Source organism: Peromyscus californicus, unplaced genomic scaffold, assembly GCF_007827085.1.
Source record: "Peromyscus californicus insignis strain IS unplaced genomic scaffold, ASM782708v3 Scaffold_21__1_contigs__length_65335640, whole genome shotgun sequence".
In the NCBI taxonomy this organism is placed as follows: Eukaryota; Metazoa; Chordata; class Mammalia; order Rodentia; family Cricetidae; genus Peromyscus; species Peromyscus californicus.
This window is the reverse complement of record NW_026294514.1, coordinates 2,770,870-2,798,863: the sequence shown is the minus strand read 5'-3', so window position 1 is coordinate 2,798,863 and position 27,994 is coordinate 2,770,870. Positions and strand designations below refer to the sequence as shown.

Genomic DNA, 27,994 nt, shown 5'->3' with positions numbered 1-27,994 from the left:
CCCTTCCTCAGCTGCCCGCCCTGGTCCACGCGGAGCCAGGAAGACAGCAGGCCGGTGAGCGCCCCCTGGAGGCCATCGGGCGGCTGCACCGGAGACCACCGGGAGGGCGGGACCACGGCTGGCCCCGCCCCGCCCCGGTCGGCCCCGCCCCCGCCCCCCCCGCCCCCCCCCCCCCCCCCCCCCCCACGGCCGGTCCCGCCCCCTGGAGGCCACCGGGCGGCCGCACCGCGGACCCCTGAGAGGGCGGGACCACGGCCGGCCCCGCCCCCCGCCATCCCTGGGGCGCGCGCCCCCTGGAGGCCACCAGGCGGCTGCACCGCGGACCCCCGGGAGGGCGGGACCCCGGCCGGCCCCGCCCCCGGCACCCCGTCCTCCGCTTTCCCCGCCCGCGGGCGGCTGCGCCATTTCCGCCGCTCCGGCCGCGATGTCGCCCGGACCCTGGTGGCTGGTGCTCTGGCTGCCGCCCCTGGCCACGCTGCCCGCGGGCGCGGTGCGCGAGGAGGAGGCGGCGATGTCAGGTAACCCCGGCTCCGGGCGGGGGGGGGCCTCCCTTCCGGGCGTCAGGGTCACACGTGGGCGCGGCCAGGCCCCGCCCCTGTCTGCGAGCATCCGGACGCTTCGGGATTTTGATTTGTGCAGGATCCCACCGCCGGGCTCCGGCACAGCTGGCCCCAGTTTCTGTCCGAAACCTTAGTTTATCCGTCTGCACAAATCTCGTGAAACTCCAAACTAGAGGAGGATAAAAGCTTCAGAATGAAACCGTGATTCTGTCCCCGATTGGCTGCTGTGACCTGGGTGGCTGGTCCTGTGCAAAACACTGCTGATGCCCCCCCAGCCTTGAACCCGGTGCAGCTGGAGCTGCTCGGACTGTTTGGGGGTGCTTAAGACCCTGGCTGAGAAAGTTGTAGCTGCAAAACTCAAGCAATTCTCTACGAGCTTAACGTTTATTTTTACCGTTCCGTGGCGTCCTTTAAAAGGTCGCTTGTTCGCATTGTCCATTGCATCCTTGGTCACCATGGACGCAAGGGAGGCTGTCAGGTGTGGACTTTTAATTGGATACTCTCCCAACACCAACAAAGTCAGTCAGCAGGGCGTCTAAGACTGAAAGAGAGGACGGATGTTCAGTAAGCAGTTACGAGCTTCTGACAACGCCGCCTTGCCCCCCAGTCGTCCTTGAGCTTTTTGTACAGACCAGGCTGGCCGTGCATGTGTAACAGTCCTACCTCCACCTCCCAAGCGAAGGGTTATAGGGCTGTCACACTTGGCTCACAGATTTGGTATCACCTAGTGGTAAAGGTCCCCAGTGGTGTTAAAGACACACCAGGACTTTCCTGCGTGGGGGGTGTCAGACACCCACGAGGTGATAAAACTCAAGTCCACAGCTGAGAAGAATGGCGACTTCTGTCTCGCCATTCTAGGTATTCTGTATGCACGTAGGAGGTGACCACTGTCCTGGAGTGTTCAGTGACACTGTGAGAACCCCTGAGTGGCTAGGCCCAAGAGCGGCTACTGAAAAAGCTGTGGTTTTACAGGAACCCTGGGAGGAGACAGCGAGGCAGTAAATGCCCTCACCCACAGGAAGTGTGTTTTTTAAAAAAGCACCCCAAATGGCTGCCTGAACCCTCAGATGGTATGAACCTCACATAGACTTCTTCTCCTGTGTATAAATACCTGTCAGCAAGTTTAATTATAAATCAGGTAGAGCAGGAGAAAGATAATTATTAAAAATGCAGTTATAATCAGACGTTGTGGGAAAAGCTATTTAAGCTTACATATTATCACTTTGAGAAGTTTTCATTTGATATTTTCAGACCTTGGTTGAACACCGAAAACTGGAGCTTTAGCAAGTGAAACTGAGAGTAATGGAAGACTATTGGTCCTTCCCACCATAAAGTAGGGGCTGTCCAAAGCATGGAGGCTTGCTTTTGATTATGCCTAAGGCCCTTTCCAGCTCTGAGGTCCTGCCTTGAGCACACACCCACTGCCATGGCATGGCATCCACTCTGAGGCCAGCCTCTGTCACCCTGTTTGTAGAAAAGGCAGACACCTGTCATGGGAGACAGAGGTAGTTGTCTGAGGAAGAGAAATGTCAAGTCAACCATGACTCTTAATTTGAAACCAATCAGGTCCACAGTAACTGCTGCCCCTCAGCTGGGGTTCCAGAAATGGTTTCCCAGGCTCCTACCTCCAACAAGGGGTCATTTCACATTTACAGCTTGAAATTCTTCTGTGGCAAGGGAGAATGTCTACTGAAGTTAGAATCAGACTGTGTATGGGGTAGAGTGTGCTAATTTCCGTTCCGTTCCCATGCCATTGGAGGAATAAAAACCAGGATTTATATTCAGGTGAAAAGCAACAGATGAGTTGGTACAGAGAGACGTTATTATGTAGCTTACACCTTTGAAAAATGTGAGTTTACCAAAAATACCGAGAAGATCCTCACTCCATCTGGAACCATTTGAGCTCGCATTTTCATTTTTCCTGCTTCTCCCTGTCCCAGAAGAACCAAGTCTGGGTTTAATGAAGAGAACGGCAGTGTGCTGAAGTGTCTGCTCTGTTTCTGTTCTGGTTTCATTAGAGGATCGTTTTTCTCCGTGTGCAAACTGTGGAGGCTAGGTTCCCAGGAGGAGTGCTGATGAATTATTATTTTTTTTTTTCACATGGGAAGTGGTTTAACATCTGCTAGGGCTTGAGAAGTTTTTGCATTTTTCATTTTTAGAAGAACCTATAAGTAGATTTAAATACAACCTGCTCCTAACGTTTTGACTGAATATTTCTGCCATATGTCTGACTAAACTCTTGAAGTTAAATATACTTAGACATTAAGGGAGCTAATAAACAAGAAAAGCACTAAAGGGGTCGTTTGCTTCTGAGTTATTAACAAAGCAGGTGATGTGAGGCTTTTTTAGATGTGTGCAGTGATGCTCCCTTGCCCCCAGGGACTTGTTCTGACACACGGAGTAGAAGAATGAAGCTACAGAGCTCTGAGTTCCATGGGTACCACTCCTTCCTCACTGAAGCAGTGTGTGAATTAGGACAGTTAGGGATTCACAATGACTAGTAATACAACAATACTGACAATACACTCGGCAGTTACTTGAAGCTTATGAATTGTTTATTTCTGGAAATTTCTATTTAATTCTTTTGGATCGTGGTTGACCCCAGGTAGCTGAGACAGTAGAAAGTGAAGCCACAGAAGCGGGGACCACCGTAGTCCCACACTACATTAGCTGAATATTACAGGCTTCATGACATTTAAAGTCAACTGAGACATCTGCCTCATTGGTTCACATAAACCCGACGAGGCCTTTGGTAATGTGATTAATTCCATCTGCATGTTCCTTAATCTGTTGAAGACTGAGGGGAAATCCAGAACATGCTCTAACCAGGAAGTCCCTTATATAGCATACACTGAGGTCAGAACCAAGATTCATGCTACTTCTTGGCCTCCTGTGTTTGAGGAGGAGTAAGGAAAGATGGTCCTTAGCCAGCGGCTGTTCAGTGTGGCCAGCCTCACCATCTAGTTCAGGGTACACTGGTGACTTCACACTTGGCTTCCTTGCTGCATGGGCTCTGGAGTGGATGGCATGGTACAGGCTGGACACAGAGTGACACTGTGCGGGAGGTTTTAAGGGGAGGGCTGAGTGCACCTCTTGTGCTGGCATTCTTCACGGAAACTGGTTGTGTTTTCACTGGCTGGGTTACATTTGCTCAGGTAATCTTCTAATCCTCTCAGATTGCAACACATGCCAATGACAGGTACTTGAATGCTTTAGGATTCAGTAACTCCATAGAGTAAGATAAGATGCATGTGTGAGATCTGCAGGATTCAGTAACTCCATAGAGTAAGATAAGTGCATGTGTGAGATGCTGCAGGATCCAGTAACTCCAGAGAGTAAGATAAGATGCATGTGTGAGATCTTCAGGATCCAGTAACTCCATAGAGTAAGATAACATGCATGTGTGAGATGCTGCAGGATCCAGTAACTCCAGAGAGAGAGTAAGATAGGAAGTGCATGTGTGAGATGAAGACTAGCCAGCAGGAAGTAGGTGAGCATAGTTGGCTGTGCATGTTCAGACATGGCTCAGAGAAGGCCTTCCAGAGAAGGTGGCATCAGGGCAAACATACCAGCTATTGACAGGTGTAAGCCCTGCCAGGATCTGTGTGAGTTGCAGTCCAGGGAGACCTGAGGCAGGAGGACGCTGGTACTTTGGACTGTTATGGGTGGAGCCCTCAAGCGAGAGAGAGGTAGAGGAAAAGGAAGCCATAGAAGTACATGAGCCTTTCTGAAGGAGGGTGGATGTTTTCATAGTGTTAGCAGAAGTGATTAGAGGAAGTAATGGGCCCTGAGTGATGCTTTATTTATAAAAACCCTGTATGCTTTATTGGAAGAAAGGTTGTGGAGGAATCATGGGGTTAGTTCTGGAAGTAGGTGACCAACCAGAAGGTTGTTGGAGTAATCTTGAGTACAAAATGAATATTGCTTGCATAATAAAGCATGTGCTCCCACATCCATGCTATGGCACTGTGCTTGCATACATGGTCTTACTCTTTTTCTTTTTTTTTTTTGGTGGAACTCACTTGGTAGTCCAGGCTGGCCTCGAACTCACAGAGATCCGCCTGGCTCTGCCTCCCGAGTGCTGGGATTAAAGGCGTGCGCCACCACCGCCCGGCGGTCTTACTCTTAAGAGCTACAGGTATCCAATGATTTAGAAGACAGCCTTGGGACCCAGTGGAAAGCCTTCATGATTGTAGCCTTTGTTTACAAGTCCGTCCTCACAGGAGATACTTCTGTAGACCACGGACACAAAGCTTTCTGTGGGAGTTAATTCAGCCCTTAAATAATGGGGCTCACTAAGAGAGGCATTACAGGGAGAACCCTTGCAGGTGTCTCTAAGAACCCCCCCCACACACACTCCCCGCCCCGTAGCATGAAGCACCCCTGGTGACAAAATGCCAGACCGTGAATGAGCATTTGTGTAAAGTTCCGGGACACCAGGGCTGTGAACACGCGACCCCATGCCCTTCACCTTCCCTGCTGGGACGTCCTCTTTTCCAGTGATAAATGAGTCACTTATTAAGGATTCACTGTACAAGGTTTTCAGTTCTAGCTGCCCAATTTAGCTCTGGTTCCTGTTCAGAGACCTTGCAGGAGGCAGAGAGCATGTGGGAAGGCCAGGCCTGAGACCTTCCATTCCATCCTCTGGCTTCCAAGGTGTGCTGTTGTATTCTTACAGTTGCTCAAGTACTTCCTAGTTTTACCTCACATTCTTTGACCTCCTTCTTTTCTGTAGCTAATTGCCAGCGTTACACATCCTAAGACTGCTCCTTCGGGCTGCTGCCCTTGGCCTTGAGCTGTGTGCATCTCAGTTGTACCCATGAGTGCCTCCCTCCACCTTGGCTGTCTTACATGTTCGTGGCACTGGCTCTACTGTCTTCTTCAGGGTCTTATGTATAAGACATTTTTAATTTTTGGTGTCCTGTGCTTAGCAGAGTCTCGAAAGTGACCTCTTACTGCTTGGGAGCCTGGCTCTTGACCTAGATTCTTGTATTTTCAGCTCAGGCACCGTTGATGAATTTAAAAGCACGTGCATTTCATCACTAAGCTAAGAGGAAAAGTGAAGGGATTCATCAGTCACAATAGAATATTCTGGGTCATTATATAACCAAGCTGTCACATTGGTACAACTGTTTTAGGAAGTGGGACTGTTCCTGTCCTCACTTTAGCCTGTCACAAAGGTCATTTCAGCCAAGGCAGCTACCTATTGAGCTTATTCAACATTATTCTCCATATATATATACCATATATATATGATCAGCTAGTGGCTGCTGGTTACCTAGTCCTTGCCCAACTTGGGTATAACAGTTTGTTCTAACCTCATTTCAGGTTTGTCTACAGTTTTCCTCAGCTATACTTGGAATAGGGCAAAGGACTCATTTCCCTGGGTACTTACAAGTACTCCTTGCTCCTGTGTCCTATTCCTGAGAAGATTTCCTGTTTGACACACTGTCTTGGACTCCAGAAAACTTACTTAGTTCAAATTCAAACACAGCAGAAGAAAATGAACCCTGTTTTTAACTCTTTTGTAGTATTATCATGTGAATCTGCACTAGAGGACCCGTCTCCCTCAGACTGCACTGCTAAATGCTACATTAATGTTACTTGTGCACACACTAATACTTATATGTCTATATTCAGCTCCAGCCAAAGATCTTCTTGGCTATAGAACTGTCTATCTTCTCTAGAACCAATGAAAACTGACTGTATGTCCATCTCTCCAGAGTTGAATTCATCTCCCATTCTTCTCACAAACCTACCTCTACATCAGCACTTCCGATCTGGGTAAATGCTCACCATCTCTCCATCCACCAGAAACCTTCACGTCTTCATCTCCTTCATCCACTGACTTTCCAAAATGTGTTGATTTCTCTCCCCAAGAGCTCTTAAATCTGTTCTTTCTTCTTCCTCTGTTCATACCCTAAGTAACTGGGTCCTCTCCTTGCTATGGGGCCTGGAGGTGATAGGTGCCTCACCCTGTTGTGGGTGTCTCTGCCTGGTAAGTAGTGACTGTCCTGCCCAGAGCTGACTACAGTTGAGTTGAGCCCTTTCTAATGTCATCTGTTTCTTGCTGCATTTTTGATACTTACCTGAAGTCACGTTGTGCTCTGCGTTCAGAGTGAAGTACGTATTCCTTATGTAGAAATGGCCATTGTTTACCTCCAGCTGAGGTGTCCAGATGGCTCCTTGTATCTGTCCTTGCTTCCTCATCCCTGAGTTTATCTGCTATGACATCACTCATGTAGTAATGCTCACGTTTGTCATCTCTCAGGCTTGAAACGTTTGTCATCTCTCAGTCTTAGTGCTTGTAACTTATTCTTGAGTCATCTGCTTGTATTTCTTTTCTACGAAGCTTCCCTTAACTCTTCCCATCTACTCTAGGACCAAAGACACTCTGTTCTCGGTACATGTATGATGCTCATATGTGACCCAAGAGTGTTGGCTCGGTGTGGTACTGCTGTTCTCGGTGCATGTATGATGCTTCTATGTGACCCAAGAGTGTTGACTCTGGGTGTGATACTGCTGTTCTCGGTGCATGTATAATGCTCATATGTGACCCAAGAGTGTTGACTCTGGGTGTGATACTGCTGTTCTCGGTGCATGTATGATGCTCATATGTGATCTAAGAGTGTTGACGCTAGATGTGACGTTTTCAGACAGACACTTGCTAAATTAGGAAGAGTGAAGGACTCTAATCACCATGTAGAAGCATTTTTGGTAATAGAATTCTAAAAACTATGACAATCTCCCTTTGCACACATTTTTTAAAAATAATTAAATACTTAGGAAACCCATTTATTTTATTTTTTATCTTCCAGTTCCAAGATGTAAATCTCTGAAGGAAATGGACTTAATTAAAACTTCTGTGTCAGACTGTTACTGCTACAATCAAAATTCACAAATAGAGTGGACATATATGTGGTCAACTGTGCAGGTTAGGCCTACTTTTATATCATGTCTTAAAAATGTGGAATTAAAATGCACCACTTTGGGATTTAAAATCAGGATGAAAGCTAACGTGAGGGACATATGGAGGCTCAAGGAGGTGTTATGTGGGAGAGGATATTAATTCCCCTTTATATCTGCCCAGACCTTCTCCTGACCATTCCTAATGAATATACTGTCTAAGTCAGTGGTTCTCAACCTGTGGTTCATGACCCCATTGGAGGGGTCAAACAGCCCTTTCACAGGGGTCACCTAAGACCACCAGAAAGTACAGATATTTACATTATGATTCATAAAAGTAGCAAAATTATAGTTATGAAGTAGCAATGGAAAGAATTTCATGGTTGGGGTGACCACAACATGAGGAACCAACTATATTAAAGGGTCACAGCACTAGGAGGGTTGAGGACCAGTTCTCTGAGGACACAAAGAGGCAGTAATAAAAAGCGATGAGAGAACTCACTGAGAATGTGACATTTCAGAAAGACTTTGGTAAAGAGAATTGCCAACGTGGTTGATGGGGGAAGAAGTGCTGTAGGCTGAGGGATAGTCTGACTTTGTCCCAGGACATGATGTCGACTTGTACCCTTTCTAGAGAATAAGATGTTCGAGGCTCATGTGGTTTCTTGTGCCATCATGCCTGGGGCATCTTGTACATTTTTTCCAGGGACTTTTTGGGACAGGAAGGTGCAGTAATCCATTCGGCACATCCCTTGTACTCTTCACCAAGTGACCTTACAATTCCAACACCTCCTCCCCATCTTCACGCTTGGCTAATGACCCTTCTACTTCATTAAAAATGGGGGGGAATCCTCTGAGGAACAGGGGGTGGAAAGATTGTAAGAGCCAGAGGGGTGAAAAACGCCAAGGAAACAAGGCCTTTTAGACACAACAGGACTGATGGACATGAGAACTCACAGAGACTGTGGCAGAGACTGTGGCAGCATGCACAGGACCTGCACAGATCTAAGCCAGATGGGGTCCCAGTGCCGAGACGGGAAGTGGACACAAGCCCCCGTCTCCACCTGGAAGCTATCTCCAGCTCACAACTGTGCAGAGGAAAAGTTAGTTTTCTCTAGTGGAGTCTCACTGGGGAAGGCAGCCCCTTGTGTAGCAGTAGATGGGTAACACAAAATGAACTCAATGATATTTTTTATAGTTTTTTAAACTATTATTTTTACAGGTCTTTTGCTCATATATCCTGTTTTCCAATTCTGTGTTTTTATGGGATTTGTGTGTGTGAATTTTTGTCTCTATATGTGTTTCTTCTTTTTTTCTTTCTTTCTTCCTTTCTTTTTTCTTTTCTTTTCTTTTTTTTTTTTCGAGACAGGGTTTCTCTGTGGTGTTTTGGTGCCTGTGCCTGTCCTGGATCTCGCTTCTCGCTTTGTAGACCAGGCTGGCCTCGAACTCAGAGATCCGCCTGGCTCTGCCTCCCAAGAGCTGGGATTAAAGGTGTGCGCCACCACCACCCAGCTCTATATGTGTTTCTTGTGATTTTTCTTTGGGTACTTTTTTCTGTTTGTTTTTTATTATTTATTTATTGTAGATGCCTGTTTATTTTCAAATCAGAGGAAAAAAAGGGTGTGGATTTGGGTGGGTGGGGAGGTTCTGGGAGAAGTTGGGGGAGGGGAAACCATGATCAAAATATATTGGATGAGAAAAAGTTATTTTCAGTTAAAAAAAAATGTAAAAAGTAAAGATTGAGGTCATGTATGGGGAAGAAAAAGAAGTGGGGAAAAAATCAGAAATGCTTGTGTACTGTCTTTTTTCTCAACATCCACCCACCTCAGCACCTGTAGGCACACGCTCTGCTCCCTGCCTGTGGAGACAAAATGTCTACGTCAGAGGAGGTGTGTGCGTCTGAGCCCTTGACTGGTGCACTGGTCAGACCCACCCTTGCCTGTCCACGGGATGATTCCTACAAAGTGACAGGAGTACTTTTCTGTTTGTGAGATGTCACGATTCTGTGGACTCCATTTCTTTGCTCTAGCTCTTCTTCATTTCTCTACTTCCCACTGTAGTGGAATTCCTTTTGAAGTTGACGTCTGCAGCCTGCGCTTCTCCCATTTTCTATGCACTTTGGCCGGTCAGACTTTCACACCTAGGACCCTAGCACCTCCATGCTGCTAACTTCAGTGTGACGTCAGTGTGTGACGCATGGTCTCCAAGTCCCAAGTGCTGGGACTAGAGCCACATGCTCTGTCAGACCTACAAAACATCCACTCCCCAAGGCATCTGTAGACTAAATGTGAGTGTGACGTTCCAGCCACTCGGGACCAGAGCCCTGTCCTGTGCATCGGAGCATTCTTCCCTCAGCCATTCCTGGGTTCTTACTCCTTGGCTTGAGCTGAGGGGAAGGTTTTGACTCTGCCTGGATTGATCCGGTCTTGTTTTGTAGGTGACAGTTAGCAGTCCAGGTCTGCTCAGATTTGTATATGTCACAGGAAGTCATAATTGCCAGCATCCAGAAACCATCCTATCATTTATCAAATGTGTGATTCATAACTTTTGGGTACCAGAGGAGTCTAAGGAAATGACCATGGTCTTCAGTCCATATGGAAAAACTGTATGCTTCTCTGTGAAGCCCATCGGGAGGGTGTTCACCTACTCAGTGAGCGTGGACCAAAAGAGTAAGTCTGTTGTCGTTATAGTTGACTGGACTTTCAGTAAGTTGATTTGCTTGTTCTTTCTGCGACTTTATACTCTGACACAAATATCCGTGGTGTTGGTGTCTTTTTATTTTCCAGTTGTGGATTTCAAACTCTTCCTTGTATTTGTGTCAGGCATTTTCCTCTTCTTTTATGCAAAGACCTTGAGCCGGTAAGTACCCATTTTTACATTTGTAGTGTTCCGATGCAAAGCTGTATGCATTGTTTCTGACTCTGTGCAGAATATTTGCCCACCACTGCACGTTTGTGGTTCTTCTGGGATTTACAAATTATAGGGCTGAAGGCAGCATAGAACATCTTTAAAGACAGCGGTAATTGTTTGTAGAGCAGATACATACATGGTGCAGAGTATGTTTGCTTATGTTAGTTTACATATGTACACACATATGAACTTGGTTCTGCTCTTCTTATTTTGTTGATTACAGAACCCACATCCGTCATCACTTGACTTGATCTCATGAGTGCCAAGGTTTGTGCTCAGGTTTTCTGATGCCAGGGGCTTGCTGTCTTTATTTGGATATTGGATGTGACAAAGACTTGCTTCTTGGATGCACATGTTGCCCTGATGTTTTGTTTCTTGTAATTTATAAAAACCACTCTCTTGACAATATTTACTTCTTAACCTGCCTAGCCTGCTTCGTACCAATATTTCTCCATCATTCCTACCATTGTTCACTTTTGAGCTTTTCCTTAGGGTGTGGTCAGGTATGTATAGGTTGTCTGCCAGCTTTCTGACTGAGTAATATATCGGCGGCAAGAAGAGGAAAGCCTAGATGCTGACAAGCCAGGCTGCTGTCCTAAATCCTCCAGCAGCTGACTCACTTCTTCTTTTATTGTTTGTTTGTTTGCTTGCTTCTTTATTCATTTTACATATCAACCACAGATCCCCCTCTCATCCCTCATCCTGCTCTCTCTCACCTTCCCCCCCACCCCTTATCCCCTTCTCCAACAGGGTAAGTTCTCCCATCTGGGGACAGCTAAGCCTGATGCGTTCAGTTAAGGCAGGACCAAGCCCCTCTCCGCTTTATCAGGGTTGAGCAAGGTGTCCCACCATAGGTAATGCACCAGGGATAGATCCTGATCACACTGGCCCCTGAAACAGACCCAGCTACACAACTGTCTCTTGTATGCAGAGGGTCTAGTCCAGTCCCATGCAGGTTTCACAGCTGTTGATCTAAAGTTCGTGAGTTCCTTTGAGCTTAGTTCAGTTGTCTCTGTAGATTTCCCCATCATGATCTTGACCCTCCCCCCTTGCTCATATAATTCCTCTTCCCTCTCTTCAACTGGACTCCCAGAGCTCAGCCTGGGGCATGGTTGTGGATCTCTGCCTCTGCTTCCATCAGTTACTAGATGAAGGCTCTATGATGACAGTTAGGGTATTTACCAATCTGATTACCAGGGGAGGACAGTTCAAGCACCCTTTCCACTGTTGCTAGTAGTCTAAGCTGGGGTCATCCTTGTGGATTTCTGGGAATTTCTCTAGCACCAGGTTTCTCCCTTCCCCCATGTCTCCCTCTATCAAGGTATCTCTTTCATTGCTCTCCCACTCTGTCCCTCCCCCATCTTGACCATCCTGTTCCCTCGTGTTCTCATCCCCCACCCCCTACCCTCTATTGTCCCCCATCTCCAGTTTACTCATCAGGATCTCCTGTTTCCCCTTCCCAAGGTGATCTGTACATCCCACTTAGGGTCCTCCTTATTTCCTAGCTTCTTTGGAGCTGTGGGTTGTAGTCTGATTATCCTACTTACCTACTTATGAGTGAGAACATACCATGTTTGTCTTTCTGAGTCTGGGTTACCTCACTCAGGATATTTTCTAGTTCCATCCATTTGCCTGCAAATTTCATGATGTCATTATTTTTTACAGCTGAGTAATACTCCATTGTATATATATGTGCCACATTTTTTTTTTTATCCATTCCTTGGTTTGAGGAGCATCTAGGTTGCTTCCAGGTTCTGGCTTTTACGAATAATGCTTCTATGAATATAGTTGAGCAAGTGTCCTTGTGGTATGATTGAGCATCCCTTGGGTCTATGCCCAAGAGTGGTATCATTGGGTCTTGAGGTAGATTGATTTCCAATTTTCTGAGAAACTGCCATACTGATTTCCAAAGTGGCTGTACAAGTTTGCACTCCCACCAACAGTGGAGGAGTGTTCCCCTTGCTCCACATCCTCTCAACATAAGCTGTCATCAGTGTTTTTTACCTTAGCCATTCTGACAGGTGTAAGATGGTATCAGAGTCATTTTGCATTTCCCTGATGACTAAGCCTTAAATGTCTTTTGGCCATTTGGGATTCTTCTGTTGAGAATTCTCTGTTTAGATCTGTACCCCTCTTTTTTTTTGGAAGGTTCTACATTTTATTACTGGACAAACTACTCCCCCAACTTAAAACACGACCAAGTCTTCAGGTTAAAATGTTGAACTCCACGTGGTAGGATTGCTTGATGACCCACAATTCAGTATAAACTGTCTTGCCATTGTGTGAATCCTTACAGACCCAGCTTTGTTCTCCTCCAGTGTCTTCTCTTGGAGTTGTATCTTATTTTGTTACCAGTTTTCATCCGAATCCACTGAGGAATGGGACGATTTTGCTTTTGTTTCTTGGCCAGGAATCGCTTGATTCTGAAAGTCTTGTGAGAAGACATGGTGAGAAGCCAAGTCAGGAGCCCACCGCACGATGGAGGAGGAAAGGAGAAGAGGCTGTACCCCTCTTTTTAATGGGATTGTTTCTTGAGTTCTTTATATATTTTGGAGATCAGTCCTCTGTCAGATCTGGGGTCGGTGAAGATCTTTTCCCATTCTGTAGGCTGTCGTTTTGTCTTATTTACTGTGACCTTTGCCTTACAGAAGCTTCTCATTTTCAGGAGGTTCCATTTATTAATTGTTGCTCTCAGTGTTTGTGCTACTGGTGTTACATTTAGAAAGTTGTCTCCTGTGCCAGTACATTCCAGGCTATTTCCTACTTTCTCCTCTATCAAGTTCAGTGTAACTGGATTTATGTTGAGGTCTTTGATCCCCTTGGATTTGAGTTTTGTGAATGGTGATAGATATGGATCTATTTTGCATTCTTCTACATGCTGATATCCAGTTATGCCAGCACTATTTGTTGAAGACGCTTTCTTTTTTCCATTGTACTCTTTTTGGCTTCTTTGTCAAAAATCAGGTGTTCATAGGTGTGTGGATTAGTGTCAGGATCTTCAATTCGATGCCATTGGTCCACATGTCAGTTTTTATGCCAGTACCAAGCTGTTTTTATTACTATAGCTCTATAGTAGAGCTTGAAGTTGGGGATGGTGATGCCTCCAGAAGTTGCTTTATTGTAAAGGATTGTTTTAGATATCCTGGGTTTTCTGTTTTTCCATATTGTTGAGTTTTGTTGAAGTTGAGTATTGCTCTTTCAAGGTCTGTGAAGAATTGTGTTGGGATTTTGATGGGGATTACACTGAATCTGTAGATGGCTTTTGGTAAGATTGCCGTTTTTATTATGTTGGTTCTACCTATCCATGAGTATGGGAGATTTATTCATTTTCTGATATCTTCTTCAGTTTCTTTCTTCAAGGACTTAAAGTTCTTGTCATACAGGTCTTTCACTTGTTTGGTTAGAGTTACCCCAAGATATTTTACGTTATTTGTGGCTATTATAAAGGGTGATGTTTCTCTGATTTCTTTCTTGGCCCGTTTATCATTTGTGTATAGGGGGACTATTGATTTTTTGAGTTAATCTTGTATCCTGCCACATTGCTGAAGGTGTTTATCAGCTGTAAGAGTTCCCTGATAGAATTTTTGGGGTCACTTATGTATACTATCATATCATCTGCAAATAGCAAAAGTTTGACTTCTTCCATTCCAGTTTGTTTCCCCTTGATCTCCTTTTGCTGTCTTCCTGCTCTGGCTAGAACTTGGAGTACTATATTGAATTAATATGAGGAGAATGGACAGCCTTGTCTTGTTCCTGTTTTTAGTGGAATCACTTTGAGTTTCTCTCCATTTAATTTGATATTGGCTGTCATATCAGCTTGCTGTAAATTATCTTTATTATGTTTAGGAATGTTCCTTGTATTCTTGATCTCTCCAAGACCTTTATCATGAAGGGGTGTTGGATTTTGTCAAAGGCATTTTCAGCATCTAATAAGATGATCATGTGGTTTTTTTCTTTCAGTTTGTTTATATGGTGGACTACATTTACAGATTTTCGTATGTTGAACCATCCCTGCATCTCTGGAATGAAGCCTACTTGATCATGATGGATGATTTTTTTAATGTGTTTTTGGATTCAGTTTGTCATTATTTTATTGAGTATTTTTGCATCAATGTTGATGAGGGAGACTGGTCTGTAATTTTCTTTCTTAGTTACATCTTTGTGTGGTTTGGGTATCAGGGTAACTGTAGCCTCATAGAGTTTGGCAGTGTTCCTTCTGTTTCTATTGTGTGGAACAATTTGAGGAGTATTGGTATTAGCTCTTTGAAATTCTGGTAGAAATCTGTGCTGAAACCTTCTGGCCCTGGGCTTTTTTTGGTTGGGAGACTTTTAATGACTGCTTCTATTTCTTCTATTTCTGTAAGAGTTATAGGCCTATTTAAATAGTTTATCTGGTCTTGATTTAATTGGGGTATATGGTACCTATCCAGAAATTTGTCCATTTCTTTTAGATTTTCCAATTTTTTGAAGTATAGGTTTTTGAAGTATGACCTGATAAATCTCTGGATTTCCTCATTGTCAGTTGTTATGTCTCCCTTTTCATTTCTGATTTTTTGTTAATTTGGATATTCCCTCTCTGCCTTTTGCTTAGTTTGGATAAGGGCTTGTCTATCTTGTTGATTTTCTCAAAGAACCAACTCTTTGTTTCATTGATTCTTTGTATTGTTCTCTTTGTTTCTATTTTATTTATTTCAGTCCTTAGTTTGATTATTTCCTTTTGTCTATTCCTCCTGGGTGAGTTTGCTTCTTTTTGTTCTAGAGCTTTCCGATATGCTGTTAAGTTGCTAGTGTGAGATTTCTCCAACTTCTTTATGTAGGCATTTTGTGCTATGAACTTTCCTCTTAGTACTGCTTTCATAGTGTCCCATAGGTTTGGGTACGTTGTACATTCATTTTCCTTAAATTCTAGGAAGTCCTTAATTTCTTTATTATTTCTTTCTTGACCCAATGATGATTCATTTGAGCGTTGTTCAGTTTCCATGAGTTTGTAAGCTTTCTGTAATTTGTATTGTTGTTGAATTCTATCTTTAAGGCATGGTGGTCTGATAAAATACAGGAGGTTATCCCAATTTTTTTGTATCTGTTAAGATTTGCTCTGTGACCAAGTATGGGATCAATTTTAGAGGTTTCATGAGGTGCTGAGAAGAAGGTATATTCTTTTGTGTTTGGGTGAAATGTCTTATAGATGTCTGTTAAGTTCATTTGAGTCATAACCATCTGTTAGTTCCCTTATTTCTCTGTTAAGTTTCTGTCTGGCAGACTGGTTGGTCCATTGGTGAGAGTGGGGAGTTGAAGTCTCCCGCTGTTAGTGTGTGGGGTTTGATGTGTGATTTAAGCTTTAGTAATGTTTCTTTTACAAATGTGAGTGCCCTTTGGAGCAGAATTGAGACTTCATCTTGTTGAATTTTTCCTGTGATGAATATGTAATGTCCTTCTTGATCTCTTTTGATTAATTTTAGTTTGAAGTCTATTTTGTTAGATATTAGGATAGCTACACCAGCTTGTATCTTAGGTCCACTTGATTGGAAAATCTTTTCACAACCCTTTACTCTGAGGTAGTGTCTGTCTTTGAGGTTGAGGTGTGTTTCTTGTATGCAGCAGAAAGATGGATCTTGTTTTCATATCCATTCTGTTAGCCTATGCCTTTTTATGGGTGAATTGAGTCCATTGATATTAAGGAATATTAATGACCAGTGATTGTTAATTTCTGTTATTTTTTTGGTGGTAATGTTGTGTGTTTCCCTTCTTTAGGATTTGTTGGTGTGGGATTATTTATTGCCTGTGTTTTCATGGGTGTATCTAACTTCTTTAAGTTGGATTTTTCCTTCTAGTGCTTTCTGTAGGACTGAATTTGTGGATAGGTATTGTTTAAATCTGGTTTTATCATGGGATATTTTGTTTACTCTGAATATGGCTATTGAGAGTTTTGCTGGGTGTAATAGTCTGGGCTGGCATCCATGGTCTCTTAGTGTCTGCATAATGTCTGTCCAGGACCTTCTGACTTTCAGAGTCTCCGTTGAGAAGTCAAGTGTTATTCTGATGGGTCTGCCTTTATATATTACTTGGACTTTTTCCTTTGCAGCTCTTAATATTTCTTCTTTATTCTGTATATTTAGTGGTTTGATTATTATGTTGTGAGGGGACTTATTTTTTGGGTCCATTCTGTAACCTTCTTGTATCTTCATAGGCATTTCATTCTTTAGGTTGAGAATGTTTTCTTCTATGATTTTGTTGAATATATTTTCTGTGCTTTTGAGTTGGTATTCTTCTCCTTCTTCTATACTTATTATTCTTAGGTTTGGCTTTTTCATGGTGCCCCAGATTTCCTGGACGTTTTGTGTTATGACTTTTTGTCTTTAGTATTTTCTTTGACTGACAAATCTATTTCCTCTATTGTATCCCCCACGCCAAAGATTCTCTCTTCCATCTCTTGTATTCTGCTTGCATTGGTAGTTCCTATTTGTTTACTCAGATTTTCTATTTCCAGCATTCCCTCTGTTTGTGTCTTCTTCATTGTTTCTATTTCAATTTTCAGGTCTTGAACTGTTTCCTTCATCTGTTTAATTGCTTTTTCTTGCTTTTCTTGGCTTTCTTTAAGGAATTTATTGCTTTCTTCCAATTTTTTGTTTATCTTTTCCTTAATTTCTTTAAGGGAATTTTTCATTTCCTCTTTAAAGGCCTCTATCATCTTCTTAGAGTCAATTTTAAGGTCATTTTCTTCTGCTTTTTAAACATTGGGATGTTCAGGTCTTACTGATGTAGGACCACTAGGTTCTGATGGTGCCATATTGCTCTTATGTTGTTGAATGTATTCTTGCATTGGTCTACCCATCTCTTCCTCCAATTTGTGCAAACGGTGTCTGTGTCTCAGGGAGCCATTTTTGGTCCAGTTGGAGCTCTTGGTCCAATTGGAGCTGGTGGAGTCTGTGTCTCAGGGAGCAGCTGAGGTTTCTTGGTCCAATTGGAGCTCTTGGTCCATTTGGAGCTCTTGGTCCAATCAGAGCTGTCAGAGTCTGTGTCTCAGGGAGCAGCTGTGGTCTCGGAGGATAGGTGGGTTTGGGGGGTGGATTGGGGCTTTTAGGTTACAGGATCTGGTGGCGGGGGTGGGGAGGTGGGGGGGTAGTCAGGCCTGCCCGCTGGGGCTGCAATTGGTGGGGTATGGGAGTACTAGCTGTACCCCTGAGCCTAAAGCCTAGAGGCTGGGGTGATTGCCTAGGAGAACAAAGTCGGAGCTGGCAGAGTCTGTCCCGGTTCACTTCTTGCTATCTCGGTTTCCTCCTCTGTAAGATTTATCCCTGGGTATCTGGGAATTCCTGGAGAGCTCTCAGGCAAGTGCTTGCTATATGACAGGTACACATGTTGGTGGATCACATTCTGAATATAGAAGATAATTCAGACGTTCAGCAGTAGTCTATTTACTGAAACTTTCAAGTACCAATTTCAATTTTAAATATGTAGGATGTGATTAGAGTTTTCCTTTCTTAATATTCCTTGCTAGTCACTGTCGCCACATTGAGTGTTAAGATTTTTTTTCAGTTTTTATTACTGAAAATGCTGCTTTGTTGACATGGCTTTTCCTCTGTCTCGACAGAAGCCCTGTTTTCTATTACTCTTCGGGTACCTTGTTAGGTGTTCTGATGACGCTAGTCTTTGTCCTTCTGATGTCGAGGAGACACATTCCAAAGGTAGGTATCTTATATGCAAATGAGTGAAAATGGGAACCAAACTTAAAAAGTTAATCAAAATTAATTCATATTGTGATGCTTCCTAATTCAGCTGTGCTCCTTTGCTGTATAAATTGACCTTAAAATGTGTCTGTTTCTGAAAAGTCAGTTTGTGCTTATTAGTGATATATAGGATTATATTGTTTGGTGATATTTTTGGTACCCTTTTATGAAATGTATCATGGGAGAGTGATCCTGAGTCTTTGGAGCATTACATAATAGTGCCACATCTGGGTTTTTTATTCTTGTTGTTTCTTCTCTGCTCCTTCAATAAAATAATGTATAAAGGAGGTGGAGGGGAAAACTGTGGTTGTTATGTAAAAGAAATAAAAAGGTTAATAATAAAAAATATTGCAAAAAAATAATATCCCAAAGAATAAATAAATATTAATTCATGATTGTAACTTTGTGGTTACTCTGATTAAAGCTCTAAATACCACCATTGTTTTTTAGATAATTTTATACTTTAGTAGTGCTCTCCAACTTTAATGTACATGTTAGTCAACTGGGATGTGTGTTAAAATGTAGATTCCGGTCTAGCAGTGGGACCCAAGTCTACATGCCATTAAGCTCCCCTGTGAAAACGACTCTCCTCTGAGGACCATACCATGCCTTGAACATGAGACTCGGAGGGTATTAGATAAGTACTTTTACTTGACCTAGATGTTTCCAGAACAAAGAATTGGTTGGTTTGCTTCTACTTTTATGAGAGTGAATGAACCAAAATATATTCTATATATTTTGTGTCGTTTATTTTCTTCCGCACACAGCACAGCACGTTTGGGGCGCTAATGGTTGGTTGCTGGTTTGCTTCAGTTTACGCTGTGTGCCGGCTGATGGAAGATCTGAAGTGGCTGTGGTGTGGACACAGAGTGTATGTGTTAGGTAGGTAAACACAGAAGAACCCTTCGTTGGCTAGGCTGAAAGGTGCAAGCAGAGAATGTTGACATGTTTCTCTCATATAAATTCTCGTTTGATTTAAGGAGAGGTGCAATTAAAAATAATATTTTATTTCATTCCCATAGTTGGTATTTTAGTTCATTTGGATCCAATTTTAAACTATTTTCCTTTTTAACCTTCCTTAGTTTTCTGTACAAATCATCAAAAGAGTAAAAATGCTTCAGAATTGTGGCCGAACTCTAGTCACATCTAAGCCGTGATGTAAATGCTCTTAAGAGGTGGCTTCCTCTTCATCTCCCAGTGCTCTTTCTTTATGTATTCTGTATGAAAGGTGGGGGATGTAACTAATAAGAACTTGACTTTTCAGAAACAGAGGATAGAATTACTATTTAATCCCCTTGTTGTATGTTACAAAAATTATTTGATTCTGTTAGGAAATAATGGGAATTGGAGCCTCATCAACACCAGGTTCCACATATAAGGTCAATGTTGCTAAAATAAAAGCAACTCATTCTTAAACACTATTTTTAGCCTACTTTCCTATTATATTAAAGTAGTTATTATTTACTCATAACATGGAATATTCCTTCTTTACCCTTTGTCTCCAGACAACAAGAACATTTTCCTATATAACCAAATAACTATTCATTACTGTTGTTAATGCTAGCAATTGTCCCAGGGTGGCATGTATACTCGCCATCTGTTGTACCACTGAGTTATATCCTTAACCTCACTGGTAAATGTTAAAGATTAATAATTGCATAGAATCACCTATTGCCTGGGTCATATTAAGATTTTGAGTTACCCTTGCTGCCTGATTGTAAAACCTAGACATCGTGCTGAACCTCCAAAGCACCTGCTAGGCTGGGTAACTCTCTCGATCCATCATGGCTTATTTCATCACAGAGGCATCCTGTGAAAGGTCCACTCTCTGGATTTTTGTGGTGCCCATTTTGTGGCATCATTTAACATGTTCATTTCTCTTCCGAATCGACTGCAAATAAGAAATTGAATCTCAAGGTTTGCTTTGAAACAAAGTAAGCACTTGTGGTGGGAATCATTGGAAGTGATGTGCACTTCCCATCTGATGGCACTGGAACCTAATGTGTCACACCATTGACACCATTGGTAACCATGGACTGAGTGTAGCTAGCAAGGCTGGCTACCTGATCGCTCCTTTGTAAAGCGACATTCTCCTTTAGTGACTAGAACATAAACATTAAAAGTAGGGTTTATAGCAATCTGTGAAATCCACTGGTTTACTTTTGCCCAAGCAACCAGGAATCGTTTGTCCACCCAGGACACTGGACTTAGAAAGACATGACTATATATTACCGTAATTATCAGTGTATACCTTAAATTATTACAATTTAAAAACTGCTTGGTGGTTTCGAGTGCTCTTCCACAGGCCTGGAGTTTGCTCCCAGGACTTAGATTTGTTAGCTTGCAGCTGCCCGTAGTCCAGTTCCAGGGTATTGGCATCTTCTTCTGGCTTTGTGGGTACCACATGCACATGTGTACAAACAGATGGATAATTATAATGCATCTTTAAAAGTCAGCCTGTGAGCTCAAGTACAGGACTAATGAGCTGTAGGTGCTTTTTCCAACCTTCATTAGGAAAAGGAAATATTTTTAGTTTTCTTAATTTTTTAAATTAAGGTTTTCTGGGGGATGTTATTTTTCAGTCAAGGCCCTGCCAGACTTCCCACATCAGTTCTCAAGTTCAGGTTTAAATTGTTGTCCTTCTGCATTTCCAGGCTATGTCTCGGTTGTCGGACTTTGCAGCTTTGCCGCCTGTTACAGGCATGGTCCTCTCACTGATGAGTGGAGCAGAGGCCTTCTGATGTGGACACTGCGGTTCTTCTCCCTGGTCCTGGTCTACACTGGTGTGGCCGTGCCTCAGTTTGCCTATGCGGTTATGGTCCTCCTCCTGTTCTCCTGGAGTCTGTGCTATCCACTGAGAGCACTTGACTGTCTGAGGTGGTGAGTACCTTTTTATTGCTACCAACTCTGACATTTTGAGTTTTGGTTTTATTTATTGTTTGGAGAGATACTTTGGTTACATCTTACAGGTAATTATATTTAATCTGGAAGGTTCCCTCTGAGGGAACAGAGGAAAGAGAGCGCTAAGCATCTGCTCCCATCTCCACTGAGTTGTAACACCAATACTCGGAAGTTAGAGCTCACGAAAATCAGCGGCAAAACTGCCTGGGCTCTGGGTTGCCTAAGATGTCTACCTTTATCATACATTTCTTTTCATTAGAACCAAGATTGCTATAGTAATACTAATTGTGCTCATGAGATAAGCATTAGGAGAAAATGTATCATAAACGATTGGAAGGAGTTATTCAATTCATTTTATGAAAGGTTGGCTTTGTTTTAGGTTTTAAATTAAGGCTTGAGCTTTGTGAAAATACAGAAAGAAAGATAAGGTAGCTTCTGCTGACACAATACTGTTAGTGTTTCCTTAGTCTGTACATCTGTGTCAGGGGCACAGGTGGAGATGGTCCTGTCCTGGAGGTGTGCTTGTGGAGATAAGGGCATGCATTTATGTATCTTCTGCCTTTAAAAAAAAAAATATATGTGTGTGTGTGTGTGTGGGGGGGGTCTGCCATATGTTTGTGGGTACCCAGAATGGCCAGAAGAGGGCATTAGATCCTGTGGCCCTGGAGTAACAGGCAGTTGTGTGCCACCTGATGTGAGTGCTGGCAACCATGCTATAGTTCTCTGAAGAGCATTGGCATTCTTGGCCACTGAACTGTCTCTCCTGCCCCCACTTAACTATCCTATAAGTATGAAAACAAAGCTTGCCCAGGGACTGAAGTGTTAATCCGTGAATGGCTTCCTGGAAGAGATATCATTGAGTTGGCTCAGGCAACGGTGCTGTCAGCACAGTGAGTGAGGTGTGCTCTGGCTCAGCGCAGTGAGTGAGGTGTGCTCTGTCAGCGCAGTGAGTGAGGTGTGCTCTGTCAGTGCAGTGAGTGAGGTGTGCTCTGTCAGTGCAGTGAGTGAGGTGTGCTCTGTCAGTGCAGTGAGTGAGGTGTGCTCTGTCAGTGCAGTGAGGTGTGCTCTGTCAGTGCAGTGAGTGAGGTATGCTCTGTCAGCGCGGTGAGTGAGGTGTGCTCTGTTCCAGTGCAGTGAGTGAGGTGTGCTCTGTCAGTGCAGTGAGTGAAGTGTGCTCTGTCTGTGCAGTGAGTGAGGTGTGCTCTGTCAGTGCAGTGAGTGAGGTGTGCTCTGTCAGTGCAGTGAGTGAGGTGTGCGCTGTCCCAGTGCAGTGAGTGAGGTGTGCTCTGTCAGTGCAGTGAGTGAGGTGTGCTCTGTCAGTGCAGTGAGTGAGGTGTGCTCTGTCAGTGCAGTGAGTGAGGTGTGCTCTGTCAGTGCAGTGAGGTGTGCTCTGTCAGTGCAGTGAGTGAGGTGTGCTCTGGCCCAGCGCAGTGAGTGAGGTGTGCTCTGTCAGTGCAGTGAGTGAGGTGTGCTCTGTCAGTGCAGTGAGTGAGGTGTGCTCTGTCAGTGCAGTGAGTGAGGTGTGCTCTGGCGGGACGGGGAGCGTCACAGGCTGCACTGGGGAGTTTGGTCTGGTTCTGTGCACAGGGGCTGGGAAGGGGCCACCCAGTGTGTGTTTCCATTAGTTCTCTCTGGTTTCTGCCTGCACAGAAGGTATAAATCCAAACACTTGGGCCCAGGCAGGGGCGAGGCAGTGGGTGGCCAAGAGGACTGTGGGAAATTCTTCTCTGCACCCCCATCGCAAAGGCAGCAGTTAAAACCAGCAGGAGCTGATAGTTGCTATATGCAAATGTGGGTCCCTCTTTCAATCTGATATTCTAGAAAAACTGCAAATGTAGACTGGAATTCAAATGTAATCCTTACAGTGCAAATGTTGGCAGTTAATCTAATGAAAAATAAAAAATACACCTGACAGATGATAATTAAACTTGAGACAGTGAGTAACTGTTGGCTGGTGGGATAGACCCGTGTGCTTTCTGGCATAGAGAGTTGGTAGACGAGGAGGCTCCTACAGTGGAAGACATTCTTAGACATTGCTGTGGTCCAGACAGACACTGACACGGACCTGGAGTAGGAGAGGTAGAGTTTCCTTCTCCTTCCCTTAGCCACCCAACTGTCTTGGCAGTAGCAAGTGTGTCTTGTCATTGGCGTGATGACTCCATTATGCATCAATGGGGTGTTCTGTAACAATCCATATGTACTGTTATGTTGTCTGCTTTAAATTTTGCTAAAGAATGGTTATATGAAAACACAGAGACTAAAGCAGGAACTTACAAGTTAAACAACATTTGCATCAGACTTGCTAATTTGCAAGAAGCTGTTTACATATTACATACATGTTAATACTATATAATAGCCAATCTTTTGATTAGCTGCTGACAATTTGTATAAACGTCCCATTTCACCTGTACAGTGACTTATGAGACAGTGATACTCCATTCCTTCTTTTCATGTGGCACAAGTGGGGTGGAGCTGGGAAGCGATTGGCCATGTCCAGCCATGAGTGCATCCTCCAGCTGGGTTGTGCCCTGGTTTCTGGGCCAGAGCCTGGGTTTTCCTGTAGGAAACCTGGCTGGGTGTTCAGAAGAGGAGACAGAAACAGTGTCACTGGAAACCTGGCTGGGTGTTCAGAAGAGGAGACAGAAACAGTCACTGGTTCCTCAATCCAGTTCATCAACGTTAGACAAACCTTAAGAGGGAAGCCATCTTTGGTCTTTACGGTCTCAGCCCTCAAGGAAAATGTATGTTTTTAAACCCTGGGAAATCTCTACTTAAGTTAGAGTGCATGTCACCTGTAAACATTTTTAAGACTCACAGCTGAATGTAGTACAAATGTTATTTAAAACCTTATCACGAATATGTCCTTATTAGCATCTTGAATTCCTAAAGTACAGGTTGCTTTATTATTATGACATTTATTACTTTTCTGACTGGAAAAGCAAATCTAGTTTCTGGCTTCTTAGTGTGTGTGTAGCCGGAGAAGAACGAATGTAGGTTCTTTTCCATGCAGACCTTTGTGTGGCACTTCCTCTCTGTGTCGGGTTAGTCAGAGGCTCCACCACTAGGTGGAGGGGACAGCCCACAGATCCAGCTTCTTGTAGAAAGCAGTGTATGTCCCCGCTGGTCTCCATAAAAGGACATACTGAAAGCCTGTTTCTGTTTGTGTCAAAGAAAATCCGCAGGCAAAGAGTAAGGAAGCCAGACCTCTTGTCTATTGTGTGATTAGAAATCACTAAAAAATTGTAATCAACATCTCAATCAGAAATTGATTCTCAAAGGCCTTAGGACATCGCTATGATGGTCAGAGAAACAGGGAAGCACAGTAAGTAGGTCCACGCTGCCCGTTCCTTACCCCTCAGTCACAGGACTGGGAAGCACAGTAGGCCCACGCTGCCCGTTCCTTACCCCTCAGTCACAGGACTGGGAAGCACAGGGTGCTGTACAAGGAGTTCAGGTGTATTACCGTTGATGTCTAAGATGTGTATTTTTGTATGTCATAAGGATTGATTGGGCAGGAATCTGGCAACCAGATGTCATGTGTTTTAGGAAAATGAAGCAATGGTTCACAACAGAACCGCTGATGGTGAGGTACCTCACGGACGATGAGTACAGGGAGCAAGCTGAGGCAGAAACAACCAGCGCTCTTGAGGAACTGCGCCGTGCCTGCTGCAGGCCTGACTTCCCTTCCTGGCTGGCTGTCTCCAGACTCCAGGCTCCTAAAAAGTAAGTCCTACTCTGGCCACACCTCAGGTTCTGGGTGACTAGAAAATTGCATAGTGTTTTTGAGCACACATTTCTACTTAGAAGCAGCCATTTCTCTTGGTTATACCTTATACCAAAGTTGTTAGGGAGCTGCTAAGGTCTGAGAAAATATGGACCTGATGAGAGGCATTGACTCTGAGATATGGCCAATACTCTGCACTCACAAGGAGCAGGGAAGAGATGAGTGAATGGCTTGGATGCACCTGGCCGTGGTGGGGCTTCGTAAACCTGCACACACTTCCACCTCCCCTGCACAGCTGTCTGCAGAAGACTCACATAAGCCAGCTCTGTACTGGGTGTAAATACCTTCCTCGGCTGACACAGTCAGATTTAATTAAAAGGGATAAGCAGCAAGGCACACATCGTCTTTCAGATAAACCTCTGTGACAACATTAACTGTTTAAAATTGCTTAGATTTGCAGACTTTGTTCTCGGAGCGAGCCACTTGTCACCCGAAGAAGTCAGCACACACGAAAAGCAGTATGGCCTTGGGGGTGCCTTCTTGGAAGAGCAGCTCTTTAGCCTTCCTGCTGACAGTCTACCTGCAAGTTGACTTCCTTCTGAACAAGAGAGCGGGTAAAAGGCAAAGGTCCTGTTACCGTGGGCAGAACCATTTATGGACAGTGGAAAAAGTGTGCGCTGCAGAGAAAAGCCACTGAGGAAGGAAAAGCAAACCTGAGAACTGACTCTCGGCAGCTCACTTTTGCTGTAAGTGGCACAAGGACTCTAAGAATTGCTGCCACCTGCCCTGAGTGAAGAAGACCTTCCTTAGAACCGTGGGAACTGTTCTTTAGGACCAGGAAGCAAGGTCAGATACTGTCCCAGCACCAGGCACTAACTTCTCTCTTGATGCCCTGAGGTTGGGTCAAAAGGCTACATTGTTCTCCCTCCATTTCTTAATTAATTCAGTGTTTTCTAAAGTGCAGTCCACGTGATACTAGTCAGGGCTGGTGAAGGATGCTCACGCCAGTCGTGACTGACTCAGAGTCCCCGTCCTGCAGATTTCTCCATCTTCGGTGGTGTCAAGATGTGGGTCTTCTGAAAGGCAGACATCATGTACAAGGACTTCGGATTTATTGACCACAAACCATTTCTCATGAGATCAGTAATCTTTAGAACACATTTGGAAAATGCTACTGATGGTGTAATTTGGGTTTGAGAGACATGTCCTCCTCAGCAGCCCGGGCAGCGTCCCAGCCCTGGTGCATCCTGGGACTCAGGTAGAAGACACGTCTTCAGTTGCAGGGTCCGGGCTGTCTCCCCACAGCCTCGGTCTCACTGTGTTGGTGCCTCTGTTTTTTGTTTGTTTTTTAATAACAGCCTATCAGATTTAATAACTGAAGAAAAGGAAACATTTCTTATGATTATACTTAATGTATTCACAAGGTTTTATATGCAGACAGACTATCATTACTTTTTGTACTTTTTATATATTGAAAGTGAGATTTATTTTTTTTAAACTGCTTTTATATGTTTGCCATGATTTCTCACAAAATAGGTTTGTGATACTCTTTATAAAGAGCAAATGTTTGTTTCTTTGTCCGTGATAAACTCCAGCACAAAATGAGCCACTAACTATACCTCACCCGAAGGGCAGAAACGCGGGTCCAAGGGTTGAGTGTGGTGAACGTTCTGTGAAGAAGTTGCTGCTTGATTCTGAGAGTCGGATACAGAGTTGTTGTCTTTGTTTTGTGATGATAACAACACGAGCAACCCTCCTTTATAAAGAGAGGCACAGCGAGGGGCACGCACACAGGTTGTCGCTGTCATTTCTTGAGATCAGTGCTACCTTCCTGGAACTTTCTAGATTTCTCAAATGATCTTTCTGAAGCAGCCTGTCAGTGTTTCTAGGTCTGCTTTTTGACAGACATATTTAATATTAGGAGTCTTTTTGTTGTCTTTTTATTTTTTTTTAATGGTTGCTGCCTTTTGAGCCACAACTGTCTGAATCAGCAACTGCTAGGCCGCAAGGGCCGTAGCCGGAGGGAAATCTGTTCCCTCCGGCTCCAACTCTCGAATAACTAAACCTCCCCCCCTCTAAAGAAGTCAAGATTCAAAGGTTAAGATGGAATCCTGCTCTTCAGAGGCTGAATAGCAAGTAGCTCACCTCCTCTCCTTGCCCTCGTCCTCCAAAAAGCCCCTGTGTGTCTCCTCGCCCCTCCTCATAAACCCTTTCTCATCCGGCTCCTCCCCACCACTTCCTGTCAGCTGGTTAAAACTCACTGCAGGTGAGTTTTATTTAATCAAACACATCTTTGCATCATTAGACAAACATTCTGGAGCATAAACAAAAGTAACACACCTTGAAACACTATCCTACGACACTTTTTCCTTTCCTTAAAGCTCCACTCGGTTCAGTCTGTGCCTTTACACAGACCTTGATTTTAAAAAGTCAAAGAATGTGGTCTGGAGAGGTGGCTCAGTGGTTAAGAGCACTTGCTGCCTTGCAGAGACATGGGTTCAGCCCCCAGCACCCACATGGCATGACAGCTTACAACCATCCATAACTCCGGTTCCAGGGGATCTGATACCCTCTGACTCTGCAGGCACCAGGCATGCATGTGTTGCACATACACGCAGGCAGGCAAGACACTCATGCATAAAATAAAATTCTAAAATCTAAAAAATACATATCTATAAATATATACAAAACTGTCAAATGATGTGCTTCTGTCCTCTTGGCAACCAACTCTTTCGCAGGTATAGACAAGAGTTCTAACATGATTCGGCCGCAGCTGAATCTGGTTTTCATTTTCTGTAGCTTTATTTATTGGTGGCATACGGTAACATGTCAGATGTGCCTGCGCTCATGCCTAGCCACGGTCACCCTCGCTGAGCAGTTTGTCTAGGATAGACTGTGTGTGTGTGTGACGGACACAGGAACGCCTACTGATCCCCCGACAGCCCAGCCTTCCTGAGCCGCTGGACACTGCACTGTGAGGAGACAGCGCAAGTCAGTGTGACCGCAATAAAACATGGGCTGTCTTTTGGGATGCTGTTTTCCATGCTTATTTTTGGAAGAATCATGGATCTGTCAGGCTGTCACGTGATAACTGTGAGAAGCTAAACAATTAAAGCATTTCTGGTGAAGCTTCTGGTGGACTTGTATCCTTGGCCTCTGATTCAGCGGTTATCACAACACCAGCCACAATTCTAATCCCCACCAAGCAATGTTCACTTCTTCCCTTCTGACCGTCCTCCATCCCTGTTCCCTTTTCCCTTCCTCCT

General features: G+C 44.1%; 2 protein-coding genes across 4 annotated transcripts; one reads left to right on the top strand and one right to left on the bottom strand.

The window, feature by feature from the left end:
* Nucleotides 1-356: 356 nt before the first annotated feature.
* Nemp2 (nuclear envelope integral membrane protein 2) lies at nucleotides 357-27,856 on the top strand. 3 transcript variants are annotated; one of them, XM_052749419.1, is made up of 9 exons: nucleotides 357-518; nucleotides 7,379-7,494; nucleotides 9,904-10,135; nucleotides 10,253-10,325; nucleotides 17,968-18,061; nucleotides 18,871-18,985; nucleotides 20,758-20,983; nucleotides 24,551-24,727; nucleotides 25,181-27,856. In XM_052749419.1, the coding sequence occupies exons 1-9, from the start codon at nucleotides 425-427 to the stop codon at nucleotides 25,317-25,319; spliced, it is 1,266 nt and encodes a 421-aa protein (XP_052605379.1). In that variant the 5' UTR covers nucleotides 357-424; the 3' UTR covers nucleotides 25,320-27,856. The 3 variants fall into 3 exon arrangements, with proteins under 3 accessions (XP_052605379.1, XP_052605381.1, XP_052605380.1); XM_052749421.1 differs by lacking the exon at nucleotides 357-518 and adding an exon at nucleotides 9,527-9,753 and having other exon boundaries at nucleotides 7,403-7,494; XM_052749420.1 differs by lacking the exons at nucleotides 357-518; nucleotides 7,379-7,494 and adding an exon at nucleotides 9,123-9,753.
* LOC128117492 (60S ribosomal protein L39) lies at nucleotides 12,508-12,881 on the bottom strand. Its single transcript, XM_052749422.1, has one exon. It carries the CDS (start codon nucleotides 12,820-12,822, stop codon nucleotides 12,667-12,669), a length of 156 nt encoding a protein of 51 aa, XP_052605382.1. The 5' UTR covers nucleotides 12,823-12,881; the 3' UTR covers nucleotides 12,508-12,666.
* Nucleotides 27,857-27,994: the final 138 nt, after the last annotated feature.

Bases quoted from the DNA above. Each gene is read 5' to 3' on its own strand.
- LOC128117492 (XM_052749422.1), bottom strand. From the start codon at position 12,822: ATGTCTTCTCACAAGACTTTCAGAATCAAGCGATTCCTGGCCAAGAAA.
- Nemp2 (XM_052749419.1), top strand. From the start codon at position 425: ATGTCGCCCGGACCCTGGTGGCTGGTGCTCTGGCTGCCGCCCCTGGCC. The intron at 10,136-10,252 runs GTAAGTCTGTTG...TTTATTTTCCAG, and splicing joins AGTGAGCGTGGACCAAAAGA to TTGTGGATTTCAAACTCTTC. The intron at 18,986-20,757 runs GTAGGTAAACAC...CTGCATTTCCAG, and splicing joins ACACAGAGTGTATGTGTTAG to GCTATGTCTCGGTTGTCGGA.